Consider the following 18,657-nt stretch of genomic DNA (forward strand, 5'->3'; position numbering starts at 1 on the left):
AGACAGTGAACAGGAAGTAAGAGCGTCATTAAAGTCTGTAATGTGACGTATTTCCACGTTAAATAGAATATATGGACGTCGTCCTTAGTGATTGGTTGATTGATGAACCATCAGATTACTCTCCTTCCAGAATGATCTTAACTTGTTCAAGAATGATCTGGGCCTTTCTTGTGGGCCCCGGCAGTCATCCCCGCCTCTCCTGCTCCTTTCTGCAGGGATTGCCCACCAATCGCAGGGCTAGGCAAGAGATTAGCTCCTCAGATTAAAGCGTCCACCTCCAAACCCTGCCTAATCCTGCCATCTGTCAGAGAGCAGTTTACCGGCCAAGACTCTCTCCACTAGGCTAATTAGAAAGCCAGAAGAACAGACCCAGAGAGGAAAAAAAGAAATTTCCAAAACACACTTTTCTGTCTGGTACTGTTCAAGGCAGTGACAAATGGAGGAGACGTACCTTCTCAACCATCCAGGTGTCCGGAAGAAGATACTGGCAGGAGGCGCAGGACCACTGCCACACTTACCACCTGGGACAAAGGTAATAAATCACACAGTTAATCTGATAACCTAAATAATATAGATTCAAGATCAGTGTGATAGGAAGTGAGGCATGGCATAATTTCCATTGTGGTGTAAGTAATATTCCACAAAAAAATTTCTATTAATAGCCTTGTGTTGCATTGCCCACTTCAATTAGATTCTGTTGAATTATTCATTAAGTGAGGGAATTTATTCTGTATCTGGCTCTTACACACAGAGCAAACATTTGGTCAACCAAATTGCAACATGTTTTTTGGCACTGTGTCTGTTTCTGTTCATCCACTGATCTGCTGGTCGCCGACTTTTTTCCGCTCCTAGTCAAATCCAGCCATATGGCACCAAGCCTGGACACTGTGACGAACATTTTCTATGACAATGCCAGCATGAATTTACCTGTGTGTGTGTGTGTGTGTGTGTGTGTGTGTGTGTGTGTGTGTGTGTGTGTGTGTGTGTGTGTGTGTGTGTGTGTGTGTGTGTGTGTGTGTGTGTGTGTGTGTGTGTGTGTGTGTGTTATGCCCCGGTGAGGTGATTCCCAGTTGCTCACACAGTTATTATACCATTATACACAATCTGTCAAGCTATAAATAGAAGATTACATGGAGCCAACTTAATTTTACATGATGGTGAAGGCATTGAAAGTATTTCACATGCACACAAACAGATGAAAACCAGCATGAATGTGTTGTGTAAGAAGTGACTGAAATACATTACAGAATTCAGTCAAATTAAATTTTTTGAAAATATGTAGATCAACCTTTAAAAATAAACCTCATACAGTTGTCAGCAGCTGCACATTGTTAATTGTCAATATCAAATTTCCATATATTGTATTCTGTAATGTATCAATGTCAGATATACAAAATAAGGTCAAAAAGGAGAGAAGAAAACATACATATACTGTATGTACCCACACATGCATTCATACATTATTCATGGACTTCCTGCAAAACAATCCCACAGATAATTCTGCAATACTAAAACAGTATTTGAAGGGTTCATTTGCAAAAACAGATATCTCCGTTTTTATTTATTTAGAAATCATGTTTTCTAGAGAATCACAATCAAACTGGTGTTGGTTTGTTTTGATAAGAGATCTCAATTTTATAAATGTTTTTTGTGCACTCAAGGGAATATCAGTCAAACTATCGTTGGTTTATTGAATTCATGGCTTTTATCTGTTTTTACAAATAAACTCTTATTTTATAGTTTAAAACAAATTAACAACCTAAGTAGCCTAATTTATGGACCAACTGTATATTCATTTCCACTCTTCCTGTCCCCTGCTCCCTCCTTCCATCCCAGCTGGTTTTCCATTTCCAGACGCTGCTGGACAACTTTGAACGTACAGTCATCGATGACAGCCGACTGGCTGGCAGGCCGGCTGAGATTTTTGTTGGAAAGATGTTCAAGATGGAAGTCTGGGAGACCTTGCTGGCTTCCATGAGGATTGGAGAGGTGGCTGAGTTCTGGTGTGATGCCGTTGTGAGTTGAACTACAGACTTCTCACACAGACACAACACACACACCGGGCTAAAATAAAGGCTGCCTCGGTGGATCCTGTCTCTGGGTGACGGGCATAATTCATAAGGCTTTGAAGTGGAGACTGTGTCAGCATTAGAGGATGGATACCTGAACCAAGCCCGTGGGGACCCAGCGGTACCCGATGGGCCGGGCCGGGTTCGGACAGATATTTAGAAATGATGTTCGGGTTCGGGTCGGACTCGGTCACATCAGCGTGATAAGGCATTGAACATTTTAAATTAAACAGCTTATTAACGTGCGCTTGTTGCCCCGTGTGCGCTGATGTGCTCATCTGTTGACATTTCCGAATGCCCTACAGTTGCTTAATAAAAGCGGGCTTTCCACACAAACAAACGTAGGCCTACATGTGTCATTAGAATGAGAAAAAAAACGAGATTTTAACTGGCTCGGACATAAATATCTTAATGCCTGTCGGGCTCAGCCAGGCTCAGTTACTGCTCTGTCGGACGCGGGCCGGGCTCGGAGAGAAAAATGCGGCCCGATCCGCACTCTAGTCAGCATGTGTGCCCCTCTAGGATTATATGAGTAGCCATGGGTATGACAGTAGGCTACAATGCCCAGGGTTGCGCCAACTGTAAAACCCTTTGTAGGCTAATGTCGGTGAGTTATTTTAAGCCAAGAGAGGGGGGCTGTAAATCGGGAAGAGAGGACCGTGAGTTTGCAGTGTGTTTAGCGATTGTTGCCGTAATTCTAAGACAATAAAGTGTGTTCAGTCGGGTGGAGAGGACGGCAAGGTAGTATTATTGTTACCCGTTCCTACCGTAAATTCTAAGCCTAGGAAGTGTCTGTCTTTCAGGTGGAGAGGACAGCGAGGTTGTTGTGTTTTTAGCCGTTCCTACCATAATTCTAAGCCGAAAAAGTGTGTCTGTCAGTTGGGTACAGAGCTCCGCGTGAGCACGGGCTTCTATGACTGTCAATATAGCCAGCATCTAACGTTAGTCTGCTATGCTGTGAAGTAATGTCTGGCTATGTGAGACAAGTGTCTAGCAACATTGTTGTGGATTCTCCTTTAGCACGCGTAAAAGGAGGGTCTGGCAAAGCGAGACTATGGATGCTGTGGTCTCAGCCTGGCAACCTCCGTGAACTTCGAGTCTGAGGAGGAAGGGTCGGGGAGACGACCCTCTCCAGTATTTTGAATTTGTACTGCAGTAACACTAGCTGTCAGTATTACATATTGCACCTTTAACTCAACAAACATGAGCCGTATCAATCTTCTCATCTAACTCTCCGCCATAGGAACAAGCATATTTCCCAAAATGTTGTAGGCTACTATTTTTTTTTTTTTTTTTTTAAACACATGGACTCACACACACACACACACACACACACACACACCTAAAACAGGTCCTAATGAGTGTTCATGAGCAAGGAAGGGAAGCTTTTGCTCTTCATTATGATGCACATAAATCAACCTACTGAAGCCTCCTACATGGTAAGTATTATAACACAGCAGAGCAATTTTAGTGTGTTTCCTTCTGGAGACAAATTTGCAAGTTAAATTGTGGCCATTTCTTGTCTTTTCTTTTTAGGACTGATTGTTGCTGGCTGGCAGTACCAGGGGGTTAGCATGATTAAGTGCTTTTATGTCTTATTGCAGACTTGTTTATTTTTTTGTTGATGACTTAATCTTGCAGCACACAGGCTTGTACCCCATCGTGTCCAAGGGAATGAGGCTAATCGCTCAAGGGAAAGACCCCCTTGAGGGTCAGAGACACATGTGCGGCATGGGAAACATGTTCAACTATCACTCCACTGGTTTCCCAGAGCTGGATGAGCTAATGAGAACTCCTCAACCACTCATTTTTATCATGGAGCTGCTGCAGGTAAGCACTAGTCAGTGGCAAAATACTGTATGTCACATTGGATTGCGAAAGAAGATGACAGTGTAGAACAATTAGCTGTCCTCTAATAATCAGCTTTTCTCAGATTTTAGCATCTGTAAACAAAAAAAAGACACATTTACCTATTCATCCAGCCCTCTTCTAGAATTAAGTCACTCCTACACACTATTTATTGAAAATTCACTGACAGAAAAGTAAAGTCCCCCTCCCCTTTACCTTCAGCTTTGAAATAATATGTTACCCAGAACAGGCTTAAAACTCACCAGGGTGTCCAGTAGCTAGTGGCAGTAAATTAAATGTCCTTGTTTCAGATAGCTTCACAATGTTTTTACACACACAAGTTGACAACTCTTCAGTGGAAGAAGTACGCAGATGCTTTACTTAAGTAAAGGCATCAATACCACAATGTAGAAATACTCTGTTACAAGGCCATTCTAAATTGGAGTAAAAGTAGGCAACAAGTATTACGAGCAAAATGTACTTATGTACACTATTTAGAGTGTAAATCTCTATAATAATGCATCGTGTTGTATAAGTTGATTGTATGTTTTTTAGGTAAAATCCAAGTAACTATAACAGTCAAATAAATGTAGTGGAGTAAAAAGTAAAAATTTCCCTCTGAAATGTATTGGTGTTAGTAAAAGTGTTGATTGAATGTACGTACTTTCTTTCCACCACTGCTATTCTTTGTACCTATTCAGCATTAACTTGTGATTCCATCAGTGGAGTATTTCTCCCGTTGACATTTTTGTTCTGTTGTGCCCTCCTCCTGCGGCTTCCAGGTGGGAGACCCCATGTCCTACCAAAGAGAGTCGTGGATGATGGAAAAGGATGAGAAGCTTCAGGAGGTGCCAATTCTCCACATGCAGGGCAATACGCTGGTCAGGCAGAGACAATTCAGAAATGCTGCCAGCAAGTACAAAGAGGCCGTCCTGCTGCTGAAAACAGTCCAGTCCAGAGTGAGTGGGATGGAGCTGAAGATGGGATGGAGGGAGCTAAATGAGTCATGTGAAGGCTTTCTAATACTGAGGTTTTCTCAGGATTTTAGGTTTTTTTGTTTCACTGATAACAAGCAGTAGGGTGGAAGGACTGGCAAAGGAAAGAGGAGGGAGAGATGTGGAGTACTGTCTAAGATGAGAGGGGGATATAAGAATGGATGAATACTGAAGGGAGAGTTATGTATGAGATTTTCTGATAAGAGAGCGTAGTAGAGGATTATTTTGTCCGTAAAAGTGATTTGTCGCAACTTTAGACATATTCACAAGTTTGATGTTGGAGGCTTACAGATAGTAGTATGGGTAGGAGATGCCAAAAAGCACAACAGCACTGATCATGTTCTTGTTCTTCCATCTGTTCGTGTGTAGGAGATGCCGGGTGATATAGACTACATTAATTTGGGTCGAATGATCATCCCCCTGGAGTTGAACTACTGCCAGTGTATGTTGGAGCTGGAGGAGTATTATGAAGTTATAGAGCACACCACCGAACTGCTGGAGAAACACAAAGGTAAACGCATGGTTGAATTGTACGAATTTATGCTGATTATTAATTAATGCTCCTATTTGGCCCTGAACAGGGGCAGATCTACAGGGGAGCAGGGGGGGGGGATATTTAGCAGACAGACATGAGAGTTGTAAAAATGTACTTTTCTCACTCTCAGCAAAAAAAGCCAATAAGATTATTTCCCAGAATGTCAAATTGGTCTTTGTAATCATGTACATGAAAAGTTCAGTGATGAGTAAAATAATGTCTGTACGGAGTTACCTCCATTCCTGGAAATGAACACTGAGACAAACAATAATTTCAAAATGTTGTAAAAAGCCGATAGGTCAAGGTCTGATGCCTTGCCTGTGCTGGCTTTATTGCAGTGGCTGTTGCATGCATGAGTGTGTGGGAGGGCTGAGGTTGACATTACAAAGGGTTTTACAGTTGGCGCAGCCTTGGGCATTGTACTGTCATACCCATGGCTACTCATATAATCCTAGAGGAACACACATGCTGACACAGTCTCCACTTCCAAGCCTTATGAATTATGCCCCTCACCCAGAGACAGGATCCACCGAGGCAGCCTTTATTTTAGCCCCGTGTGTGTGTGTGTGTGTGTGTGTGTGTGTGTGTGTGTGTGTGTGTGTGTGTGTGTGTTCTTGTTTAACTATATTCGTGGGGTCCACACACCGGGAGTCCAGTATACTTGTGGGGTCCCGACAGCTTTGTGGGGCCAAAATGCTGGACCCCACAACTTTAAAGGGCTGTTTGAGGGTTAATATTAAAACTAGGATTAGGGATAGAATTAGGTTATGGTTAGGGTTAGGGTAAGGGTTAAGGTTAGGCATTTAGTTGTGATGATTAAGGTTAGGGTAAGGGGCTAGGGAATGCATTATGTCAATGACTGGTCCCCACAAAGATAGTGCCACAAACCTGTGTGTGTGAGGCAGGAGAAGGTGTACAGTTGAGAATGTGTGTGCCTGTACAATGTTTGTGCTCAAGCTTGTGACAGGAGGAGGAAGGGTGTAAACTTGTTTGTCAGTGAGCAGGAGAGTGAAGCAGTTCCGTGGAAATGATGGGCAGAAGCGCCACTGGCCCAGTACGAGCTGTAGTCACAAAGCTGCAGCCCTCTTCATTGGGCTTATAAGAATGTCACATCCCACACCGCCATAACTCCACCTTTCCCTTCTTCTACTTTTCCTTATCAGTGTCTTTAGTTGCCCATTTCCAATCCTTTTCTATCTTTACCATTATTCTCATTTTCCCCACCCTTTTCCCACATTTGTCTCCTTTTCTTGCATTCTTCTCCTTGGTGTTGACCCATAAAAAATCATATTGTCTCATTTTAAGTCACTAACTCTATTGCTGTTTCATCCCTTCAACCCAGTTCTTTAGAAAAGCACCCAACAGTGACTCACTGCAGTGTCTCGGCTTTTGCCAGAAGCAACAAAGAAATCGGTTTAAATGTTGGCTGAATAAAGATTTAGCGTAGAGGGAAATTAAATGCAGAGGAAGAGAAAACTGAGCCATCAGTCGGTATCTAACCAAGCACATAGGCTTATTCTGCTGAAACAGAGAGAATCACTGGTGTGTGTGTGTGTGTGTGTGTGTGTGTGTGTGTGTGTGTGTGTGTGTGTGTGAGTGTGTAGTGAGTGAGTGAGTGAGTGAGTGAGTGAGTGAGTGAGTGAGTGAGTGAGTGAGTGTGTGTGTGTGTGTGTGTGTGTGTGTGTGTGTGTGTGTGTGTGTGTGTGTGAGTGTGAGTGTGAGTGTGAGTGTGAGTGTGAGTGTGTGTGTGTGTGTGTGTGTGTGTGTGTGTGTGTGTGTGTGTGTGTGTGCACAACAATGTTGCTAGACCTTTGTCTCACATAGCCAGAAATTACTTCACAGCATAGCAGAGTAGCTTACGTTAGATGCTGGCTATATTGACAGTCACAGAAGCCCGTGCTCACACGGAGCTCTGTACCCAACTGACAGACACACTTTTGGCTTTTGGCTTAGAATTATGGTAGGAACCGCTAAAAACACAACAACCTCGCCGTCCTTTCCACCCGACAGACAGACACTTCCTAGGCTTAGAATTTACAGTAGGAACAGCTAACAATAATACTACCTTGCTGTCCTCTCCACCTGACTGAACACACTTTATTGGCTTAGAATTACGGCAACAGTCCTCTCTTTCCGATTTACAGCCCCCCTCTCTTGGCTTAAAATAACTCACAGTTGTCGGCTATGGCCGCTGAACAGGCTACACGTTGTAAACAGCCGTGGCCCGCTTGCCTGGTCCTTGGGTAACGTTAGCAGGGTTAGCAGGGTTAGCAGGGTTAGCATGGCGGCGTTAGCCAGGACCAGTCGGAATCACTTTACTGGCTGTGTCTCAATTTGTTTTAATATAATAAAATAATTCGATGTGAGTACAAGAACATTGAAATTACATAAAATGCCCATCCCTTGTAGCCGTGATGAATTAGCCTGACACTAATGCTTACATGTTCAGGAGGAAATAAGCTAACTCGTCATCCTATCGAGCTCTAAGCTGTCTCCATCTTTCAAATACATCTCCAATATTTACCCAGGGTTTGTAACTTCTCTGGTCACGCAACTGTTAGAAACATGCCGGGGGTTTTTTAGGTCAGGGAGAATTTACCTCTATTGATCCCGTTCGTTTGTTTACTGCTTCCATGGCTGTACTACAGCTGTAGTGCACCAGGTTTATGTTTTTACAGGTATATCTGGCAACCCGCCCTGGCTGTCAAACTGGGCCGTTGATAACAACACAAAGGCCAAAACACAAACAGAAATTCCGTCACAGAATAGAAATTTCAAAAGGAAAAAATACTGGCATTAGCATTGTTGTCAGAAAAGATGGGATTTCAATTTAGCATGTTTCCTTAATATCTGATGACGCATTGGGGTCATTTTTGGATTCATTACAGTAAATATATTACATATTGGACCTTTAAATATAAGGCTACAGCTAGCAGCAAGTTAGCTTAGCTTAGCACAAAGACTAGAAACATGGAAACAGCTAGCCTCGCGCTCTCTGAAGGTAACAACATCTGCCTCTAAAGCTCACTAATTAACACATTATATTTTGTTATAAGTTTGCTTTATCCGTGCAAAAGCGTAAAAACAACAGTTCACAGTTTTATAGGAAGTTATGTGCCGGACTATTTCTTGGCCAGGCACTGTAACTGCCCATAAAATGGAAAATTGTAGTTTTGTAAATTCTTTTCTTACAGGTAAAAAAAACTAGATATACTGTAATGTGTTAAAGGGATAGTTCGGATAGTTTGAGGTTGGGTTGTATGTAGTCTGGATCAACAGAAGTACATTTCCAGGATAATTGACATCCACTCTCTGTGTGCTGCCGTTCTCAAACTCCGTTCACTTCGGCAAACATCCACAAACTTTGAGCTAGCAAGCTACATGCTGAAAATTGCAAGTTTTGAAGAAAATTTGGATCATGCAACAAAGCAGGCCTGCTTCATTCTTTCGGAGAATGATTGTAAAGATTTACAAAGAATATGTGTATTTACTATCTAACTGCATCATTTTGGGACAGATATGAGAGGATTGCTATGGCGAAGTACACATGGCGATACACTGGTAAGAGCAAATTACGTTTAACCATGTATCCAGCTAATTTAAATAGCTCATTTTACTGTATTGTGTGTAAATAAATAAATATTCAATAAATATTGTAAGTGGCGTTTTCGTTTACGGGGTGCAAATGTTCCATTAAAACAAGTTCTTTGCCGGGGTGACCTCTAGCTCACCCAGTAAGAGCATTCGCTCCATGTTGGCTGAGTCCTGCAGCGGCGCAGAGTTCAAATCTGACCTGCTGCCCTTTGCTGTGTGTCATCCCCAATCTCTCTCTTTCTCCCCCTTTCTGGTCTATCCACTTTCAAAAATAAAGGGAAAAACACCCAAAAATAATCTTAAAAACAAGTTCCTTCCCCACTGTCGCTGCATCTGGAACTTAGCGCCGCCCAAGACGATTGTGATTGTTTTAAAGAACAACCCAGGGCGTTTTTTTCTTCTATCCTAGAATGTATGCGAGGTGTAGCCAGACCTTACTCTGCAGCGCTCTGGACATAAGTCTGGCAATGCGAGACTAGGTTGTATGAGGTACTTATCCATAGTGTAAGTAATACACTGACTTCAAAAATATCCAAATTATCCCTTTAATTAGTGAGCTGTAGAGTTTTTTTTTTTTTTTTACTGTTGGTAAGGCATTATATGCAGCATGTTTGCCTTTTTTGCTAATTTTTTTAGTTGTAGTTTTAATAGTTTTGCAAACTCAGGGCTGCTGAGAAGTACACACACTGACAGTGCACACCTACGTCTTAAATGCAGACAAATCACCACCTCAGCTTCAGCAGACAGAGCAGGTTTATTATTCAATATATTAAGGTATAGGACATTAATAAATCAGTTTCGTATTTGTGCTTTTCTCTTATCAATCTGTATTTTTTGTTGTTTTTCTGTTTCTCAGACTGTGTGAAGGGCTACTACAAGAGAGCCAAGGCCCATGCTGCTGTGTGGAATGAAAAGGAAGCCCGGAGAGACTTCAACATGGTGGCCCACCTTGACATCACTCTGGCCTCTCTTGTCAGTCGAGAGCTGAAAACCCTGTCAGAGCGCATGAAGGAGAAGTACTGGGAGGAGAAGGAGAAATACTGGAACATGCTGGAGAAAAAGGAGAACAAAAATGAAGAGAGAGAGGAGGATGATGATGAAGAGGACGACGACGAGGTGGAAGACAAAGGAAAACAAGAAAATGTGACCACAGAGAGTAAAGATGAAGTGGAGGAAGAAAAAGGTCAAGCTGAAGCTGAAGCCCATAAAGAGGAACTCGGGGGAAATAAGGAAGCGAGCTCTTCTGAGATCAATCCAAACGCTGCCAATAAAAAAGAGGGAAAGGACTGGCAGCAGATGTTACGACTGGTCATGTTTCTGCAGAAGGAAGGAAACTTCCTCATTAAAGAAAACCACTTCGAAGAGGCTTCTGTAAAGTTCAAGGAGGCCATAGAATATGTGGACATCCTTCAAAATATGGTTAGTGTCATTGATTATGTAGTGTAGTTGTGTAAAAGTACCTCTTTAGGTTTGTTTACTGAAGTTGTTTTGGGTCTGTTTTTCTATGTCTTTTTATTGCACTGATCAGAAGCAGTGGTCCTAATTCCGTTGTATTCTGTACAATGATAATAAAGCGTTTTATATTCTATTCTATTCTAAAAGCATGCACACAAGTAATAGGTAGGATTTTCTGAAAAAAAAGAAGAAAAAAAAACTTTTATCTTGACAATGATCTGGTGGACGGATTGATGCTGACCATTTTAATAGTCCATTCCATTCAGCGTGATGAATGGATCGAATGTGCCAGAAAGTAGTCTTCAAAAGGATTGTGGCTCGTAAAATATAATCATCTGCCATTGTTTCTTTTCTTTTTTTTTTTTTACTGAAGAGCAGCTGTGGTATTGTAGGTAGCGAAGTAAAGAGCAGAGAAAAGAGTGCTAAATATAAAAGCACAGAGATATCACTGTGACAGCACTCGCCTGTGCTTCTTTTCTCCCTCACTCCTGCCACACCTCACTGTCGAATTCCCGCACGCCTTTTGCATACAACACAGCTTCTCTTCTCATCAACCTTACCCACCCTCTCCGATCTTCATTTCTCCTCCTGTTCTTACAATCCCCTACACTTTACCTCATCTCTGTGTCCTTCTCTTCATCATTCATACCTTATACAGTATCTTCATCTCTTTCCTGTTGTCACACTGTCATTCATGTTTCATCTTTTGAACATTTCCTCTGCCATCTATCACCACCACCACCTCCACTCTCATCACCAAATCTCCCACCCACCTTGTCCTATCTGTGTACTCAGCAGGTGAATCAACAGAACGAGGACTGGGAGTCGCTGGAGAAAGTGCGCATTCCACTGACTCTCAACCTCAGCCAGTGCATGCTGGAGCTTAAACAATACCAGCAAGTGGTGGAGCTCAACAACAAGCTGCTAAAGAAGCAGAAAGGTAACACATCATTTTAGTATGAAGATGAGAGTTTGAGGCGGGGTGTGTTGGGGGGGCGGGGGGGGACTAGAAGACGTATTTTGATAAAGAAATAGGTACATGACTATAAACAAACATGCTCGGTTTTTAGATTCTTTTTCCGTACACGCCTTCATTTTTTAGTTTAAAAACATCAAGATCCATCAAGTTGCTAGTACAAATGCATGGCCCTTAGCAAACGCCTGCTTTCACACTGCATCAGTCCTTGATCTCTCTGTTTACCGGGGATAGAAGAAAACAAACATTCACATCCGCATAGCTGAGTCTCTCTTTCGCTCCCCCGGCACCCACCCATGGACATCACAGTCAAAAATGAATTCACTCAGTACGTTTACATGTACACCAATATTCAACTATTATTCAGAATATGACAATATTTCCGAATTTGATACAGGTCAGATAAACAGCATATTCCGGTTGGATATTCCGAATAAGGCCTTTTTCCGAATATAGCATTTTCCTATTAAGACGTGGGATATTCCGGTATTATTTCGGGTTTTACGTCGCCTTTACATTGGCACAGTAGATACGGCTGTGAAACGACCGGAAGTCATTAATTTCCTATGGAGATTCACAGACCGTACGCGAATGGGTCCGAACCAATGCGAACGAATGTGGTGCGAAGAGTTTTTTGTCTGTTGGTCATCTGGATGCGTTAAAAACGTTTAACTCGTACGACGGTTCTTATCCGACAATCCGAGCGGAAGTTAGCGTTGCTATGGTACTGATAAACAAATCTGAATTCTTAACTTTTTTGGAGAACAATGCATGGCTATGGCTAAAGCAACAGACATCAAACTATTGACATTATACCGCTATATCACATTTAACCGACCTGACATATCAACATCCTGGGCAACTTTTCTCCACGCAGCAGCCTTTCTGTTTATATCTCTATAGCCCTCAGATGAGAGGTCATAGATAATTGGACATTCGGACACTGACAGAATGAGTCGCTCTAGTCTTTCCGCCATTTTTTTTCAACTCGCTTTCGACAGTGTAGTACGACGTCCACTGGGGGCGCATTGCATACGGAACTGATTTCAAGAGCCAGTGTGAAGGCGGCATAAGAGGCATTCTTTGGACATGTATTAGCGCATTCAGAATATGTGTTGTGATGCGCAGGCTTATGGTCAGCTCCGTGCGTTGCAATGGTTTCTGTACACAAACCAACCAGCCAACAGTTTGCAAGGCTGGAGACCCGATAAGGAGAAACACAGCTACTTTTAAACATGATCAAAGACTTGGATATCAACAGGTTTTTGGATATGCGCAAACATCGCCGACCTTTTCAAGAAGCTCATTGAAGGAATGAAAGAGGGACTTTGTGTTTGCACGGTCCAAACAGTCCGCCGCTGTTGGTAAACTTGCACGGCTACATGTAAACGGGAATATTAGTGGAATACTCACTTTCATTAGCCATGTAAACAGCTTAGTCAGAATATCGTCTTTTTTGGAATTAGGGCAAAAACCAGAATATTATGTGCATGCTCTTTTTTTTCTGCTATGACTGAATTATTTATAGGCTGATGTGAAATGGTTGTTCTCATGCTTTACTTTTCCCTTCATTTACTTTTCTCCAACTTTCGTCATCTACTTTGTCTCCTGCCTTTCATCATTTCTGGAGTTGTTTATTTTACCCTATAACTTTTAGTTATGCTGCTTTCCAGTTTTATTCTTGCTGAACACCTGATCTCGATGACCTCCATTTACCTCATGTGGTCGTTAAATGTCAATATTTATTTAATCTTTTCTCATAGGTAACTTTAAAGCAGTCTATCAGCGGGCACGAGCACACGTTGCTTTATGCAACGAGGATGAAGCTCGGAGGGACCTTGATATGGTGGAGAAATTAGACCCAATGTTTAAACCCTTCGTCCGCCAGGAACTGAGAAAGCTGGGTGAGAGCGTACGCACCATGCACGCCCGCCAGAATAAGACTTACTGGGATGCAACACAGGAGAAGTGGGGGCCTGGTGGGAGCAAGGCAAAGAGTGCAGCAAGAAAGAAGAATGTCAAATGCACACAAAAAGCCACTGAAGAAAAAACTGAAACAGCTAAGAAGACAGCAGACAGTAAGATAGAAGACAAGAAAAGCTCAGAGAAACCCGCTCCTGCTGAGACCGAGGGAGTGGGTGACGCAGAAACAGAGAAAGACGTAGATGTGAAAGCAGAGCAGAGTGATCTAGAGAGTAGGAAAGTGACTGGAGAGGGGTTAGATAATGAAAATATAGAGAGTGTCGTGGTTCACGAGGACGGTCAGGGTGCACAAGATAATCGAGCGACAGATAAAGATAGCGATCCCGCGCCCACCAGCACATGCCAAAATAATGTGAGCAAGAGATCAGCAAGCGATAAGGGCAGAAAGAAGGTCAAATGCCAATCAGGTGCTGCACCGGGCCCAAGCAGAACCAGCCAAGGGAGCAAAGTCACCTGGGATAAGCCAGGAAATGGTGGCACTCAATCAGAATAGACCAATGGGTTGGAATTGGCCTGTGCAGAGCCAAAGGACGGTGGAGAGATGCAGAAAGTAAAACGCCTGGAAAGACAAGTGATAAACAGCCAAGCCTCAAGTCTCAACAGGAAATATTGATTAGGTCACATACAAGAAAAATGAATATAAACAGCCTGCATTTGGCACCATCCGGACTTAAATTTCATTATTCAGTTCTCAAACTGCAGGCACATAAAAATAAAAAGAGCACAGGCAGACAAGGAGTTTGCCAAATACAAAGTTTTTATTTCTGTACACAAAGAGTAGAAAGCAGCCAGTAACCCACTTGTTATTACAGTAAAAAGCCTTTCTTCAGAAAACGTTTTATACAGATTAAAAACTCCAGAAAAAAGACAGCAAGAAGTGTTTGGACAATAACATAAAATCAAAACCATTAAACTATAAACATTTGAATGATTAATGAGGTATATTAATGGTTATTAAAAAAACTAATTTCACCAGTAAGGTATGAGTGTGTGTATATATATATATATGTGTGTTAGTGTTATCAAACACCTTGTTTGAAGTTAGGTGATTCATTGCCCTGTCCTGTGAGAGGAGAGACACAAGCTTAGATGCATGATAGCAAACATTGGAGGTTGTGAAAACAAAGGTAGGCAAGTAATGATCGTTAGCGTGGTGGCCAGCTACATGCAGTTAACAGAGGTCTGGAGAGAGACAGCAGTGTCCTCTGGGGTGACTCTTGCCTCTGTGGAGAGCCTTTTTTTTCAATCACACAGCTTCAGTCACGCCACAGGGAGCAGGGTATGCTTCAGCGTGTGAAGGGAATATAGGGAGCCACTACCAGTATAGAAATGTGTACATGGATCAGACCTCACATGATCACACAGTCAAGGAGATGAGTGTCAAACAGCAGCAGAGTGACACACGGGGACAATCTGTGAATAACCACATAGTGTATTTATTTCAATCTGCCTCTGATATGTTGTTTAAAAATAAAACACAACCAATGTTGACAGGCAGCCCTATGGGGAGTTCTTCCTCTTCTTTTCACATGTGGCCCCTGTTACATCATTTTGTGCACCCACATACAAAAGTATGGAGATAAAAGTGTGATCATCAATGCTTAATGACGTGTGAATACCAATAAATGTATGTCTATGAATAAACTTTGTTTGTCATGGTTTGTTTTTTTCACCCCTGAGCCGAGCTGCTGCTGCTTGTTCTGATTTGTGAGAGCTTCACCAGAACAAATTCTTAAGTAATGCTGGTGTGGAGATAAATTCAACAGATGATAATGACTATTTTCAGCAGCTGAAAAGCAACAGGCTTCAGTGGAGGTGGACGTGAAGAAGAGGAGAAGGGCGCTCACTCTTTCTTCCCTTAAGGCTATTAGCATTTGTATTATGAACGGCACATCACCTTTCCAACTCACAAACCTGTGGAACTGCATCCTTGGGGACAGTTCCCTAGCAACAGTATCAAAATTAACAGGCAGCGAGTGCTGAGGAGGATGGTGTCAAAATGTAAGCGGCGTGTGCCTGGAGGGGGGGAGCCCATAATGAATGCAGCACATGGGTTTCAAACTCATGTGTGAGATCAGAGTGTCATTTTAAGGTTTAAGATGAATTCCTAACTGTATATCTGTGTTTTCTGTGAGAATGAGGCGGTATGATTTGCTAAGAAACACACAGAGCCACAGCTTAACTTGTTTCAGGCATCCTCTTGTTCTGCTTCTTGGGATTTTTTGGTGGCAGGCACATCTAAGCAGATCTCTTCCACCAGCCCTCAAGCAATGAATGGATTTTTTTTCATCTTTCCTCTCTTGTTCTCTCATAAAAGCCCTTTTTAACTGGTTTCAACGTATGGATTTTCATGCGCTGTGATCCATTTTTTTTTTCCATGCTTCCTGTTAGCCCAAATAAACCACCAGCCTGTCCAGGGACTGACAGACAGTGGTACACAGACACGCACTCCTGATGCACAAACACACACTCCTGATGCAACCTCCTTCCCTGAATATAAAAACACAATGCAGTCCAGAAAGTCTAAACTCTTGTTTAATATGGATTCAGTTTCGTTTTAAGGCATTCACTGACTGTGCTATGTTTAGAACAGAACGCACCCTTTGACCCTGATAGGATGAGGGCAACGTCATTTCAGCGTCTTTTTGTAAATCTAAACGCAATTAGCGAGGGAAAATGAGGCATGTAGAATCAATAGCTAGTGTTCTTTGCAAATCTACATGGAGAAGAGGGATTATTAAGGATCATGTCAGTGTAGGAACACATTATGGTGGTGCCTTGTTCCCCCCTGTAGTGTCTGGAATTGGCCTAGCAGAGAGAGAGAGAGAGAGAGCTTTAGCCTTGAAGCTCTTATCGCCTGGAGTTCCTTCCTTCTCTTTCTCTGCACACAGCAGTAGAACGCTCAGATCCCAGAGTGGACGCCTGCATGATGATATTTATCGGCAGACATTTCCTCAACAAAATCCGATTTCAGCCACAATATAAATTGGCTCAAAACTGAGAGTGTGTCTAAATCCCACAAGCCAAAGAGATGAAATGGATCTCCATTTTTGTATTGAAGTGTATTTTTTGCGATGCAGCACAGCACGTTATTGATCATGCAGGGAGCTTGTGCACAATGTGGGAAGGGTGCAATGTAAATAGGATGTGTGGATGTAACAGCATACGTGTGTGTGTGTGTGTGTGTGTGTGTGTGTGTGTGTGTGTGTGTGTGTGTGTGTGTGTGTGTGTGTGTACGGTAAGTGCAAGTGGTTCTGTATGAGCGTAAGGGGCTCACAGGAGAGGCGAGCAATGAGAGCGACAAGCAGTTTGAGAGGATTAGAGAAACACAATGTGTGCATACAGAGGCGCCGTGCTAGCGGGCACTTTGGCTGTCTTAAATAAATCATGGATTTAACTGATGATGTGTCATTCTCATAAAGTAAATAAGCTTGTTGTGGGTGCTGTCAACTCCCTGACAACCTGCACTATGCAGCCACATGAAATACAGTCAGCCCAGCCCTGATCTAGTTCACTCTAACAAGCTTTAACTCACCAACCTGCCTTCAAAAAACAAAAAAATAACAACCATGATAACACATTCAAGGAGAGAAAAAAAACACTGAAGATACAGGCATTCTGACAAAACAAGGGGATATTCTTCTTCTTCCTTTTTGCATTTATTTTTAAAGTTCTCCTTAAGGACGGTCCAATTTGTGCTGTGGACATATAAAGCTTCACACCTCTGAACGACTACATAGATACTGGTAAGCACAGTGTCTTGGCTGGGCATGTTACTTTAAGCTAAGTTCCCACTACAAGACTTTCAAAGTCACCAGTTCACTGTACTATTCACACTACACAACTTGCTGTTTTGTTGTTTGTTTTCACGCTAACTGACTGACCGGCGACAGGGGCTCACACACAGGAGGAATCCCGAGTCTAGTCTAGTTTGAAGTGACACGCGACATGACGTAATACTGTACCATACGCGAGGCAGGATTTTTGGATGTGCGCCAGAAACAAGCGCTCCGAGTGGTTGGTGGCTGATTTGCAGTGATAAAACAAAGAAGAAAAAGAAAGAGAGCGCCTTTAAAGGTGGGATTGTGGCTGGCACACATGTTCACAAATAGCCTGTTTCCACACATCTTTTCTCTACGTGCAACAACAACTTTGGTCCGTGTAGGAAATGCAACACTCACAGTAAATAAAGTACAGGCGACCCTTCCCCCCTGTTTCCCCTCAGCCTGTGTCTTGCGCTCTCATTGGCTGTAGCTCCCTGGCAGAGTCCCCGACAGCTCCAGATATTTAGCCTGCTAGATACCTGAAATGTGTCTGCGAGGCACCAGCAAGCTAACCTGAGGCGCCAGATGTTTTTTTTACACAGAAACATCTGAGAAACCGTCATTGGAAACTGTTTGGAAAAGGGCAGGCACTTTCAAAAACTACCTGGCAGGTGATTGGATGAACCATCTATCTATCACGTCTGCTATTGTTGTTTTGAACGAACAGTCGTGGCGGTCGCGCACACCTAAATCACGCCCGTAGCTGCCAGTAGCTCCTCAGTGGACGCCGATTGGTTCAGAAAGCTGGTAGTTCAGACAAAAAAAACGCAATACTTGAAGCAATTCTCGCATGATCTCGTGATAATCCAGATGCCGTGCAAGGTAACCAGCGAGCCTCATCTCACGTTTTGAACAGTTCACACATCACGTTGGAGCATGTGTACGCAAGTGCCAAGCCAATGTCAATTTGCCTACAATATGGGGCTTTTATCGGGGAGCTCCAAAAACTGTGGGTGAGCGGAAAACAGCAAATCAGGGCTAAAGTCCTGTAGTGGGCACTTGCCATTACTTCAGTCTCTCCCTGACCTGCTGCTAACGTTAGTTTCCTTTGGCTCGTTAACATGGTGTCAGGCTGTGCCACTGAAATTATGAAGCACAGCCTGGCCAAACGGACATCAGCGTGAGCCTTTATCAGTTTGCATGAAAAAGGCTTTTAGTGCACAGATTCCAGTCAAGGGTTAGCTCTGGGTATCATAGCTGCTGCAATGATCATAGGGCCCGTTGTACTGTGGCCTGACCACAGATGTGTGGAGCTCCTCCCTCTGCCATCAGGCATATGTTCAGGTTTTCACTCTGCTCCTCCAGGCCCACTTGGGGTTAGATGTGTGAGGTGGTGCCTGAAATTAGGAAATAGAAGAAGAAAAAGAAAAAAAGAAAA

General features: G+C 42.9%; 2 protein-coding genes across 6 annotated transcripts in view; one reads left to right on the top strand and one right to left on the bottom strand.

Moving 5' to 3' along the window:
• Positions 1-279: 279 nt before the first annotated feature.
• Positions 280-15,099, top strand: LOC120566612 (myb-like protein X). Of its 2 annotated transcripts, none has more exons than XM_039813156.1 (8): positions 280-532; positions 1,837-2,016; positions 3,711-3,899; positions 4,700-4,876; positions 5,282-5,423; positions 9,898-10,460; positions 11,292-11,436; positions 13,236-15,099. In XM_039813156.1, exons 1-8 carry the CDS (start codon positions 437-439, stop codon positions 13,946-13,948), a joined length of 2,205 nt encoding a protein of 734 aa, XP_039669090.1. In that variant the 5' UTR covers positions 280-436; the 3' UTR covers positions 13,949-15,099. The 2 variants fall into 2 exon arrangements, with proteins under 2 accessions (XP_039669090.1, XP_039669091.1); XM_039813157.1 differs by having other exon boundaries at positions 11,295-11,436.
• Positions 14,195-18,657, bottom strand: part of drp2 (dystrophin related protein 2) — a 206,951-nt gene continuing 202,488 nt past the window's right edge. For all 4 annotated transcript variants that reach the window (XM_039813153.1, XM_039813149.1, XM_039813150.1 and 1 more), the window contains one exon: positions 14,195-18,616. In XM_039813153.1, the coding sequence (XP_039669087.1) occupies positions 18,597-18,616 (20 nt within the window). In that variant the 3' untranslated portion in view covers positions 14,195-18,596. The remainder of the gene's footprint in view (positions 18,617-18,657) is intronic.

Source organism: Perca fluviatilis, chromosome 10, assembly GCF_010015445.1.
Source record: "Perca fluviatilis chromosome 10, GENO_Pfluv_1.0, whole genome shotgun sequence".
Classification (NCBI taxonomy): domain Eukaryota; kingdom Metazoa; phylum Chordata; class Actinopteri; order Perciformes; family Percidae; genus Perca; species Perca fluviatilis.

Coding starts and splice junctions, on each gene's coding strand:
- LOC120566612 (XM_039813156.1), top strand. CDS start 437: ATGGAGGAGACGTACCTTCTCAACCATCCAGGTGTCCGGAAGAAGATA. Junction 4,877..5,281: donor TGAAAACAGTCCAGTCCAGA/GTGAGTGGGATG, acceptor GTTCGTGTGTAG/GAGATGCCGGGTGATATAGA. Junction 5,424..9,897: donor ACTGCTGGAGAAACACAAAG/GTAAACGCATGG, acceptor TCTGTTTCTCAG/ACTGTGTGAAGGGCTACTAC.